The following is a 13385-nucleotide window of genomic DNA, read 5'->3' as shown; positions in this document are numbered from 1 at the left end:
CTGTACCGCAAGATCACAAGCATGTCTTCACAGCAATGTCTTTGCTTTCATTTTGGTCCAGACCATTATTTCAGTGCAGACGGAGCTTCCTGATTAAATAATGCAGAACACCTCTTCATCTGAAGCTGTGACTGTAAAACAGAACCACAGTCACATCTGATCTCCACCGGAGAGATCTATTTATTTATTTTTCTTCTGCAAGTACTTGGAAAACATGCACAGAGAAAGGAAGTGCAGTATATTTGATAGAGTAGGGAAAGAGTCGCTTTAAAATGATACTTCCTTCTCATTTCAGAAGTGAACACTTAAGACAGTCTGAATGAGGGTTTGACAGCCCATGTTTAACCGATCCCTTGGTTCCTTCTACCATTTACGACTTTGTACAGGACTGTGAAACTCAGATAAAGTACCAGATGCTGTGATGCATATTTTCTTTTTGTTAAAGATAAATCTAACCTGCTCAAAACCACTCAACACATTCTTCAAATATCCCAAAGATGGATATTTGCAGACATTAAAATGAAAGTCAATAACCCTCTTGGTGTTACAAAAAACATCTGTTCTCTGTGAGTTCTTTTAAGATTTTTTCTCTAAGGTGGTCATTTAATCTGTTTTATTTCAATCATAACTGTTCACTATTCCAGAGTGCAAAGTGCCCACAGAGGGAGAGAAACTATAGCAGTGCTTTGCAAAGTATATAGCTTTCACATGGAAAAATCCCATCACCTCTGACTCTACAATATAAAATGCTTTTCAGTGAATTATACATTATGCATTTACTGAGCAATGCATGAGTGAAGATTAAGGTCTAACTCTAGCAGCGATAAAAAAATGAGAACGATAGTACCATGAGTTAGTGAGATATTCAGTCTGGCTAATTAAGGCAGAGAGATTTATAGAGTATATATGTTGTTTCATTGGAAAAGGCGACTTTGCTTTTGCAGAGTTTGATAACTGACATTTCATATGGTATGTGATAGGAGCTGGTTGATTTACAACACAGTTATGAAGAGATGACCACATTGACATTATTAAGTTAGAGCCCGGTAAGTCTGATTAGAAGTAACCTGAAATACAGTATATTGAACTACAGTAATATGCTGTGCCAAAAGCTCTGTCTAAAAATAAGGAAACTGAAAAGTCATTTTCTTAGGATTTTTCTCAAGTTAGCAACTTTAAACAAATCAGCTATTCTTGCAGTGGTTCAATGCAAGTGGCCCAGGTATAAGATACATTTGATGCACTTTTTCTACCTGCCACATTAATGGCAGTTTCTGAAAATGGATGGCTTAAATAAAGCTCCAGTAAAAGAATGGGTGTAACTGCATGCTCTCAGGCTCCAATTCACCAGTTAGCGTTTGATGGCTTCTTGCTTTTGTGTTATCACATCGCTGTGGTGTTCTTCTTTTTTCTGTCGGGGTCTCTTATCGGTCGAGAACGCCAAGCTATTTTCTCTGCTCCTCTATCCCTTTGCAGCTCGAGACTGCTGGAACAAGGCAGAGCCCTCTCTCCCAGGGTCAGGTTCTCAATATGGAGCTGAGGTTGCTTTCAAAATGGAGGAAGAATGGAGGAATGTTTCTCTGTGACTTTGACACACCACAATGCCACAGATTAGTATGTATTTCCCTGACTCCTGACTTCTTTAAGTTGCTTATGATTTAGACACACTGTGTCAGAACAGTGTTCTTCAGCGTGAGCTTTCAGATCTGCATCAGATCTGCACGGTTGAAGAATGAGCACAAGGGATAAGGGCAGCGCAGAAGTCTGGCTGTGCCGATCTCTCTTTTGAATTTCATGTTTATTCGCATAAGAACCAAAGAGATTTTGCACATAAACCCTCTTTCATTTCCTGAAACAATGGCATTATCTGAACGCCGCTAACGTCAGCTTCATTGGTTAGACCACCACAGTAGCTTTTAGTAGTTGATCTCCGATGGCTTTTGTCCCACACTAATGAGAGAGCTCTCACCTGGCTGAGGATGCGGCCACACTTCCCCTCCGTCTGCTCCACCAGGTCGAAGATGGGGAAGTTCCAGTTGTTGAGCTGCTTCATGATGGGGTCCAGGTGCTCCATCACTAGTGGCTCTGGTGCCAGAATGGGCTTGTCCTGCAGCAAGCACAGCCCACTGTCAGCACAGCATCACAAAATTAAAAACCAAAGCATAGCACACACACTTCCATTCCTCACACGTTCATAGCATTAGCATCTCAACACACATTCTGCGTCCAGATCTGGGCAGACGGTGCTGTAAAGTTCTCTGGATTTGTTTTTTATGAATCACTAAGACTCCTCATGCAGTGGTGTTCTGATAAACACTAACACACTGTGCTGTTGTTTCTTCTCTTTAAAAAAACAGTCAGCTATACTGTCATTCATATGCTCATATTTAGAATTTTAGAAGAAGGCTGCACAGCCAAAATGTTGTGTTTTCTCTCTTCTCCTTTCAGCATGGAATAAACCTATGACTTGTTCATATTGAGAATTTAGCCTATTTCAATATTTAAATTTTGGATCTGGCAACAGTGTTTTATAACAAAAATTAACACCGGCAAATGTGCAGTATTTTAAAATCCAGAGTGAATCAAAAGCTCCTATAATGTGCTTTAATGAAAATTAGGTTAAATTGGAATCAGCACAGTGCACATATCACTTCTACACAATATGGATTTCTTGTGACAGTATTCCCTGCACTGTAAGCTGTTTGTTTGATAGACCCTGAAGAAGTGAGCTATTGTACCTCAGGTGGTATTAAGGGGTGTAAGATGAGGGTTTCTGGTCTATATGCCCGGCATATGGAACCTTCTCTGGATTCAGCCAGCTGCTTGGCACAATCTGGCTCATCCTCGTTCTGTGCAATGTCGCTGCTGTCGCTGTTATTGGTCTCATGAGTGCTGTCATAATCAGATGACGCCAGCGCTGGATCATCTGAAAAGAATGTGAACAGTATGACTTTTCACACGAAAGATGCATCCCTCCATTTTCATTCCAGTTGTCCCGGTGGATTTCACGGGTCCAAGAAATCTTTACTTTCCAAATGTATTGCAGAACATATTGCACACATGGCCTGGTAAGATATGTTATGCAATCCTAGCTGGCCACCCGAAATTGGAGAACTTTTCAATGGGTGATTAAAAAAGTGCAAACCTCAATACCTTTTCTCGGTTTCTGACACAGTGGCTTTGTTCCTCAGAACAGATCTTGACGAATGGTACTGAGTACAGATGAAAATGATCATGTTGCCCACATCGCCTCTGTGTCTGGGACACACAGGACAGTACATAGGGCCTCACAGTATTAGGGGATGATATAAGACTTCCCACTGATTTGTTAAACAAACTACACTTGCGCTGTTCGAAACTCTGGATTTTATTGGACACAATAGAAGTCTCCAAGACCCGGAAGACTGTGATTTATGTTCTGTTGCATCAAGATTGAGAATGATCTCTCCACACCAGAATTTGCAAGTCAGTCAACATTTTTTTAAAATCTTTTCTTAAAGCTCATATTTATTCTTTTAGCCCTTTCCTGTTTTGCTTGATAGGTTTATCATATAGCAGCTTGGGATTATGTACTATTTAAAAGTGCAGTATAAAAAAATATTACTTTTATCATTACAACATGATGCTTTCTTAGCGCTGTAATTATCAAAAATGATTATGGGGCAGTGATTCTTCTTCCCATGCAGAGTGGTTACCTGTTCTGTGAAGTCTGTGTGTGGGTGTATCCTCTTTGTCCAATGAACCCTCTCCATGGCTTAGTTTAATGTATGGTCTTCCACAGCTGGTAAAAGTAATATTTAAAATATCAGTACGTAGCACAAAAAACACCACCCCTAACACTGACAGTACCAGAGAACTACTAAGTTTACTGTGTAGGCTGTTACACAATATGAAATGTGACTTCACATGTGATGAATAGATTAGGTAACACTTCTGTCGCTCAGTTTAAAGGCACTGTAGTACTTTTGTACTAAACGATATAGTGTTAATACTATACACTATATAAATTACTATATAGGCGCAGAGGTTATTTCTATAATGTAAACAGTAAATATATTTTTGCTTATCAATAGCATACACTTGCATTCTTTAATAGAAAACCTTTGTTGCATTCTAATGAGAATGTCATGAGGAAAAGTGAGAGCAGACCCCGAAGCCAGCCGAGCTCTCTCACTTCCTGTCAGTTTTCTGTCTTTCACTCCAGTCCAGGGGTTCTGGAATGATCAATTCCAACGCTGTGATGGCTTCCCGCAGATCACGAGCTAGTGGCCACGTTGTGCTTTGGCTCTCACCTAACTTTCTTATGCTCTGCTGTTTTGGATGAAGGGCCAAACGAAAGGAGTGTTGTGAAAGATGCAACAGCAGGTGAGGTTCTAGCAGGGCAGAGGACCTCTCGAAATTTCTCAGGCCCTGAACTTCCACCTCAGATGTAAGCCATGACATCACCACCACACGTGCTTTTCTCTGTCTACTGCAAGCGCAGTCTTCCTCATGGACTGAATGAACGCTCTCTGCTCTTGTGCTACCTTTTCCCGAACTCTGTTTTATTACTGCATGTCATATCTTCACCTTGACTGCTTTCCCTATTTCCGAGTGTATTGCCCGACAACCTCTGCAGCAATCTGCTGGTTTGACTCTCTGCTCTAACCCTGGACAGCTGTATTCAACACTGGCTTTTCCACACACGGCCTTTGGTTTCCCTAACGGGTTCATGCAAAAGCCATTATTGTCTATACCAGGTACAGTTAGGCAGCAAAACTGTGCAGGTAGATATTTTGTTATCTGGTGAATGCTGCCCTGATGAATGTCAGTTCATTAATCAGCTGTTCAACATGTGCTCTGATTATTTATTATCTCTTGGTAATAACTTGATTTTACTCTTTTTATTTCAGTGTAAATCAGTGGATTTAAAACTTAATCTGAAGAAAGAAAACTGTAAAAATGAATCAAACAAGGCAACTAGTCCCAACAAACCTATTTGCACTGTAGTATTCAAGGCAATTTATCAAAGGCCAATTGTAAAATACTAAACATGCCTTGATAGTTTGTTCCATAAACAATAAGTATACATCTTATGTCATCTTCAAAAAAATATTTCTATGTTATTTGTGAAGACAACGTTATGACAAGCATTTGTTTTGTACTGCCTTGTGACACATGTTTTTCTTGTTAAACTGTCTCTTCCATTTAACACAGTTTTTTTTAACATTTAACATTTAACATTGTTTAGGAGAACACCACAACACCACAACCAGTATGTCCCTGATGTACTACAAAGAAATATGGCAGAAATGCAATGTGTGTGTTGTTACTATGCTCAAAAAGACATGTTTAATACACAGTAAACAATTAAAGAGTCTGTATAAAGCTTATCTCAAGGCTGAAGTTTTCTAAACTCAAAGATTATCATTAGATCAAAAATGAAAAAGAAAACTCCTAAAACAAGCTTCTTTAATTGTTTTCTTCCAAGAATGTCAGATCTATCAATACAATGTGTAATATGCACAGATTACAGTGGAATCAGCCTTCCAATGCAAAGATGCTTTCCATGTTAATTAAAAAATCAGGAAAAGCTGACACAGGAAAAGCTAGCATAACATGTTCCTCCAGCAGAGTAATAGTCAGGAATCCTGATACACTGAGTACCAACAAATTGCAATTTCTTTAAAATGCCTCATTAACAAATGATAAAATAAAACATTTAAAAAATAATGCTGTGAACAATGTCTGGATTACTGAAGTGGATTGCCATATTTTTCTTGTTACATGAATAAATCATGCATGACTCTGCTGGTTTTTACAGGCATCAAAGAAAAACCAGATGGTGTTGATTCACATCCCTTCACCTCAGTGACCCTTTAAAAACACAAATCCCATGCAGTCACTGTAAATTCTTCCTGTTCTGAGCCAACCCCTCTTATAAGCATTCTGTTGATCAGATTTACTGGTGAAAATGGACTAATCATGACGCACAACCGTTACATAAAGGCACACACACTGTATGTGTATATACTTAATCCATTCAGTATGTCTTACTTCACTTTTCTACATCTTGGGGTCGTGTATCATTTCAGACATCTATCCATTTTCTAACCAATTCAGAGTTTGCCAGGGTTAGGGTAGGGGAGCTGGAGTCTATCCCGGCAAGTTACAGGTGCAAGACAGGATATACTGCATGGGATGCAAGTCCATGTAGGGCACACACAAACACACACTCACACCAGGGTCAATTTTCCTAGTTGCCAATCAACCTACTGGTGTGTTTTTGGACTGTGGGGGGAATAACCCACACATGAGGGTCCTGCAAAAAACCCACATGGACATGGGGAGAACATATAGTACAAACTCCATGCAGATAGCTCCCTAGGTCTAGAACTGAACCCAGGGATCCAGTGCTCCAAGGCAGCAATGCTACCATGCGCCACCATGCCACCCTCATTTCAGACATTGTTTGCCTTATTCTTCTTGTGCCTCAAAGGGAATAGAATGTTACAGCAAGCAAGCAATGATCTAGTTTCAGGGTGATTTCAAATGATGAAAGGGGGGGTTAACAGTATGTGCTCGTGGCTTTCACCACTGCTGACATTTGCTGGTATTCACAGCAGGGCGGCTGTGTTCCTAGAAAATCAACATGCCTTGGGCAGTACGGCAATCGCTGCTACTGAAGCACAGCCTCCTTCTGATCAGCAATGGAGGCCTCACTGTGCAGTTAGCTTTGGATCAGGTACAAGTCCAGGCCACCTGGCCTTCAGAATAAAGCAATTCTGGCTTCAGGAAAGGGAGGAACATGCAGCTGCACTTGGCTGCAATCAGCTGCCTGCCTACAGCTGTGCTCCGACCCCTCCAGCCCTCCAGACTGTCTGCCTTTGGCTGCTCAGATGCAAAAACCCTCATACACACATGCAGATGGCAGCACACTTATACGCAGGAGCACAAGCACAAATGCAAAAAATCCATTTAATTTCTATCAGCATGAGTGTATTTCTAATGCCATTTCTGTATGAATTACATACCACATGGCTTTAAAGACGGTAAAAATGTTTTTCTTCCATGACTAATTTAATTTAGCTTCCATTAACGTGTTTAGAGCAAACTCTTTTTTGCGAAACTAAGTGAATGGTACAAAGGTTTTCGCATATAGGAGAAACTATTCATTTTATGCTGTTACATGCTACAGATATTTCGGAGTTATTATTATAAGACTTGTTGTAATCTGGATAGGTTTCTCACTACTGCAATGCACTAGTTTATCACAAACATTTATAGTTTCTGTTTGCAATGCAAGGTTTAATGCCCACAAAAAGATTGTAAAATGTTATTTTAAACTGAAGGCAGAAGTCTCACTTTATGACTTTGAGGAGGTGCATTTCTTCTCAGCAGGGGAGGCCTTTTTCCCTCATTTATTACACATTTTACACTGTTTGCAGAAGTCAGCCTAATGGTTACAAGACAAATCAGTTTACTTTTCCCCACTGTGGCTCTAAAGACTGCTGATACCATACTGAAATACCAAGACACACTGGAGTTCAAATTGTTTGCTACATACAGGAAAATTAAAGATAAAAGAAGAAACTGATAGATACTGTATAGCCATTGAAATGTCCTCCAGGTGCAAACTGGCTGGGAAGCGCAGTAATGGCATAAAGTAGTCACAGCTGGAACAAAGTACTTTTACCTGATGTTCCAAGGATACTGTATTCACCCAATGTTATACATAATGTTTGACTGAAGGTGCAATACCATTACTAATGTCTTCTTAAATGTGAGAAGGAAATTAGTTACACACTGATGCACAATGAAAATGTAACTGTCAAAATTCAACATCAATAGGTTACTGAAAATATACATTACAACATTTATTATGCTATTTACAGCCATTTAAATGAACAGTGAAATATATAATCACGCCCTGCTTGAGTAATAGAGATCACAGTCATTGAAGAAGAAGATTGTATGGTTGATCTTGGTATGACTTAAAGCGACTGGTCTCTGGGAGAAATAATTAATAGAATGAGAAGTTCTGTTTCAGCAATCAGCATGCTAATTCAGAGAAATTGGGGAAAAAGCTTTGAAGGGACAGGCAGAGAATCACTCCCTGGTCCAGAACCATTGCTGAAGTCCTTCTGTGCCATTTGCATAACCATCTTTAGACTGCAGAAATCCCAGAAGAAATAACCCAGGCTAGTAGCATGACTCTAGCTCACCATCTGCTTGTTTTGAGTTGTTTTGGGGGTAACATAGTCATTCCACATGACAAAGTCTCTGACATCTGTAGGCCAGAGAACATCTGAGGAGGGGGCCAACAGAGAGTTGTGGACTGTTTGTTATATCAACAAATACCATTTTGCACTTGACAGACCTGATTGAAAACAACGTGTGGGAAGACATTGTGTTGAATATTTTGCTGATTGTTGTTTAATTCAAGCCAAGCGATGAGGCAGCAGAAATGTAATGGTGTGTCGAGTAATCTCCTAAAACAAAAATGACTTTGGTGCAGATCGAAGGCAACCTTACTGCTCGGCAGATACAAGAGTCAACAGTTCAACAATTCCTGGAAGCCCATTTGTGTCAGGGAACCAAAACGTGGAATAGGAGGATCCTTATGCGTGACCGGAATCCCACAGGACACAGAGTAGCAAAGGGACAATCCAAAAGACAAAATCCAAAGGCAGGGTCGATAAGGGAGGCAAAGGGTCCGGTAACAAGAGATAGTCAAACAATTCAAAGGCAAAATCCAGAAGGCGAGGTCAAGAGGCAGAAGCAGAAGATTCGTAACGGGAGATCAGTCAAAAAGGTTAGGAAACACGCACTGGAGAATACTAAGATAGGCTTCTCAATAGTGAGCGTGGGAAGGTGTGCGAAGGGGGTTTAAATACTGAAAGGAAAGGGGTGTGATTGGATGATTGGTTAGGGAGTGAGAATTTGAGGAATCTGATGCATGTGAGAATGTGCTGGGTTCAATCAGGGATGAGATTGGGAAGCAGAGGTTCCGGGAATGTAACGTCGTTTGCGAGGGAGAGTGTGGGGCGTGACAGTACCCCCCCCTTTAGGGTCGGCTCCTGACGACCTCAGAGAGCGAGTACGAACAAAGTCATCAATGAGGCTGCGATCCAAAATATCTTTCTCCCAGACCCAGGAACGTTCCTCAGGACCATAGCCCTCCCAGTCGACTAGAAATTGTTGGCGACCTCGGAGCCAGCGGGCATCCAAGATCTTATTGACCGTGTAGGAAGGCAGACCATCAACGAGTCGTGGTGGGGGTGGAGGTGGCCGAGGCCGGGAGAGGGGGGATCTGTGGTAGGGTTTCAGGAGAGAGACGTGGAAGGAGGGGTGCACCCTGAGAGTTGGAGGAAGAGCAAGACGATAGGTTACAGGGGTGAGCTGGGAGAGGATGCGAAAAGGTCCAATAAAACGGGGTCCCAACTTATGTGAAGGCTGTCTAAGGGGCAAGTTTTTAGTAGACAGCCAGACAAACTGTCCTCGTCGTAGTCTGGGCACAGGTCGTCGATGACGGTCAGCGGTGGTCTTCTGCCGCAAGGAGGTCTTCAGGAGGGCGGATCTGGCTTGTCTCCAAATCCTCTTGAGGAAAGTGAGGCGCGTCTGGAGGCAGGGAATATCCGAATCAGGGATAGAGTCCGGGAGAAGAGAGGGTTGGTATCCCAGGGAGCAATAGAAGGGAGACATCCCAGTGGTGGAGGAAGAGAGAGAGTTATGAGCATACTCAGCCCAGGGGAGGAGAGAGACCCAGTCATCTTGAGAAGCAGAGACGTAAGATCGAAGGTAAGTAAGAAGGTCCTGGTTGGTTCTTTCCGTCAGTCCATTGGATTCAGGATGATAGCCAGACGTGAGAGATGTGGAAGTCCCGAGAGATTTGCAAAAAGTTCTCCAGAATCTTGAAATGAATTGAGGTCCTCGATCTGATACGATATCCTCAGGAATGCCGTGAAGTCTGAAGACATGAAGAATGAAGAGGTCAGCCATGTCTTGAGCAGATGGGAGGGCAGGAAGAGGAATGAAATGAGCCGACTTCGAGAATCTATCTACCACGACCATAATGGTAGTTTTGCCTTGACTCTCAGGAAGATCTGTAAGAAAATCCACTGAGATGTGGGACCAAGGTCTTCTAGGGGTTGGGAGTGGTTGGAGTAAACCGGGCTTCTTGAGACGGGAGGATTTGGACATGGCACAGATGGGACAGGCCTGCACGAACCCAGTAACATCAGTCCTCATAGAAGGCCACCAGAAATGTCTAGAGATGAATTCCAAGGAACGTTTGACACCGGGGTGACCTGCAAATAGTGAGTCATGACCCCAGCGAAGAACAGTGGAGCGTAAGGTATCCGGAACAAAGAGTCTGTCTGGAGGACACTGAGGGGGAACGGTTTGGTTGTGAAGTGCACGTTTGATTTGGTTCTCCAGGTCCCATCTAATAGCAGCCACAATTCTCTCAGGGGGTATAATGGGTTCAGGAGGGTCCAAAAAGCCAGGGGGATCATGGAGGCGAGATAGGGCGTCAGCCTTTATGTTCTTGGATCCCGGTGTATAAGTAATAAAAAAATGGAACCTAGAAAAGAAAAGTGACCAGCGGGCCTGGCGTGGATTCAAACGTTTGGCAGTTTGTAGGTAAGAGAGATTCTTATGATCTGTAAGAATAGTAAAAGGGTGTAGGGCCCCCTCCAACCAGTGTCTCCATTCCTCCAGGGCGAGCTTGATAGCCAGTAGTTCTCGGTCTCCAACATCATAATTAGTCTCGGCCCGGGACAATTTTTTGGAGAAAAAGGCGCAGGGGTGGAGGATACCCTTCTCTCCATGACGTTGAGATAATATGGCACCGACTCCGTTGGCTGAGGCATCCACCTCAAGAATGAATGGAAGGTTGGGGTCTGGGTGATGGAGGAGGGGGGCTGTGGTGAACAGTCTCTTGAGATGAAGGAAAGCTTGGTCTGCCTCAGGAGTCCATTTCCCTTGATCATGACCTTTTCGGGTCAGGGCTGTAATGGGGGAGACGACAGAGCTGAAATTCCTAATAAAACGGCGGTAAAAATTGGAAAATCCTAGGAAACGTTGAATTTGTTTTAAATTCTGGGGGGTTGGCCAGTTTTGTATGGATTCAGTCTTGGCAGGGTCAATTTCAATGCCCAGGGGTGAGAGGATGTAGCCAAGGAAGTGGATTCTGGTAACATGGAAAGTACACTTTTCCAATTTGGCGTAGAGTTTGTTCTGAATCAAACGATGAAGAACCTCACGCACATGAGAGACATGTTCCTGGGGACTTTGGGAAAAGATCAGAATATCATCCAGGTATACCAGGACATATTTGTGCAAGATATCCCTAAAGATGTCATTCATGAACCCCTGAAAAACAGCAGGAGCATTAATCAGTCCAAACGGCATTACTTGGTATTCATAATGACCGTGGGTAGTAATGAATGCCGTCTTCCATTCGTCACCCTCCCGAATGCGGATCAAATTATACGCACCGCGGAGATCCAGTTTAGAAAAAATAGTGGCGCCCCGGAGTGATTCCAAAGCCGATGAAATCAGAGGGAGGGGATAACTGTTCTTGATAGTTATGTTATTCAGACCGCGATAATCAATGCAGGGTCTGAGAGAGCCGTCTTTCTTTTTAACAAAGAAGAAACCGGCGCAGGCAGGTGAGGAAGAGGGGCGGATGAAACCAGATTCCAAGGACTCCTGGATATAATCTTCCATAGCCTGAGTCTCTTCGTTGGAGAGTGAATAGACATGGCCCTTAGGGGGTAGGACCCCTGGAATTAGGTCTATAGGACAGTCAGATGGGCGATGAGGCGGGAGGGATAGGGCCTTCTGTTTACTGAAGGCTAGGTGTAGATCCGAATACTGGGAAGGGATATTGGGGAGGTTATCTTGAGATATGTAGGAGACGGAAACCTTCTGAGGAAGCTGACAACAATGCGAAAGGCAATGGGAACCCCAGGCTGTGAGTTCCCCTTGTGACCAGGAGATGTGTGGGTTGTGAATCCGTAACCACGGGAAACCAAGAACCAATGGGTGAGAAGGGGATTGAATGAGAAAGAACCGAATGACCTCCTGGTGGGTGGCGCCGATGCGAAGAGTGAGGGGAGGGGTCTGCCACTTCACCAGACCAGAGGAGAGGGGGGAGCCATCAAGAGTGAGGAGCCGAAAGGGCTGGGTGACTGGCAACCGGGGAATATTCCAGGACGAAGCGAGTCCAGAGTCAAGGAAGTTCTCTTCGGAGCCCGAATCAACAAAAGCAGAGAGAGAGGTCTGTCCAGTAGTCCATGACAGGGTGGCTGGGAGAAAGAGTCCAGATCTGGGAGAGGAAGAAGTGACACTGGCCATAACAGCAGGTGGATAGGAGCAAGGAGGGCGACTGGGGCAGGCAGCTCGGAGGTGATCAGGGGAACCGCAGTAAAGGCAACGCCCCTCACGACGTCGGCAATCTCTTTCCTCGGAGGTCAGTCTATGGAAGGAAGGCAGTTGGGAGGGTGTGGGAGGGGTCCGATTGTCCGACCTTCGCTGTTGCAGCCTGAGCTCTAGTTCAAAAACTCGAGAAATGAAGGAGTCAAGTGATGGGAAGTCCAGGGGCAGGTGCACAACGTGATCCTTGAGTTCATCAGATAATCCAAGGCGGAAGTAGTGAATCAGGGCATTGTGATCCCAAGCGAGTTGAGCAGCCAGAAAACGGAATTCGGAAGAGTAGTCCTGAAAAGAGCGAGATCCTTGAGTAAGGGAAGTGAGGCGTGCAACAATGAGGTGGCGAGAGTGCAACTGCCCAAAGGCAGATTGTAGAGCTGTCTGAAAAAGGTGGAAGTTAGCAGTCTCAGGAGCGTTTCGAGAGAGGAGATGTCCAGCCCATTCCAGAGCTCGTCCAGAGAGGCAAGAAACCATAAAAGCAATTCTTTCTCCATCGGTGGGGAAGCAGTCTGGACGGATGTGGAAAGCCATCTGACATTGAGTCACAAAGCCCTGACAACTGGAGGAGTCGCCATCAAATTTTTCCGGGAGGGGAGGGGGTAGAAGTTTAGTTTGTGTTAGAAGCGGGGGTGCAGGGGCAGGAGCTGCAGGTGGGGGAGACGGCGGAAGTGCAAAGTGGTCAGCTAGTTGCTGGACTGCAGTAGTTAGCAGGTCCAGATTCCGGGAGTGTTCAAGGAGAATAGAAAGTTGACTCTGGTCCGCTGGATCCATTTTAATAAGGCTCACTATTCTGTCAGGGAACCAAAACGTGGAATAGGAGGATCCTTATGCGTGACCGGAATCCCACAGGACACAGAGTAGCAAAGGGACAATCCAAAAGACAAAATCCAAAGGCAGGGTCGATAAGGGAGGCAAAGGGTCCGGTAACAAGAGATAGTCAAACAATTCAAAGGCAAAATCCAGAAGGC

At 43.8% G+C, this 13385-nt stretch overlaps 1 protein-coding gene across 2 annotated transcripts in view; it reads right to left on the bottom strand.

The window, feature by feature from the left end:
- The window catches only part of pde3a (phosphodiesterase 3A, cGMP-inhibited), a 177280-nt gene that overhangs the window by 18622 nt on the left and 145273 nt on the right, over nucleotides 1-13385 (bottom strand). For both annotated transcript variants that reach the window (XM_088645700.1, XM_088645701.1), the window contains 3 exons: nucleotides 3696-3781; nucleotides 2739-2926; nucleotides 1970-2107 (listed from right to left, as the gene is read on the bottom strand). In XM_088645700.1, the coding sequence (XP_088501826.1) occupies nucleotides 1970-2107; nucleotides 2739-2926; nucleotides 3696-3781 (412 nt within the window). The remainder of the gene's footprint in view (nucleotides 1-1969; nucleotides 2108-2738; nucleotides 2927-3695; nucleotides 3782-13385) is intronic.

Source organism: Lepisosteus platostomus, chromosome 9 (genome assembly GCF_059453375.1).
Source record: "Lepisosteus platostomus isolate fLepPlt1 chromosome 9, fLepPlt1.hap1, whole genome shotgun sequence".
NCBI lineage: Eukaryota > Metazoa > Chordata > Actinopteri > Semionotiformes > Lepisosteidae > Lepisosteus > Lepisosteus platostomus.
The sequence above is the reverse complement of the archived record's forward strand: the minus strand, read 5'-3'. Positions and strand labels throughout refer to the sequence as shown.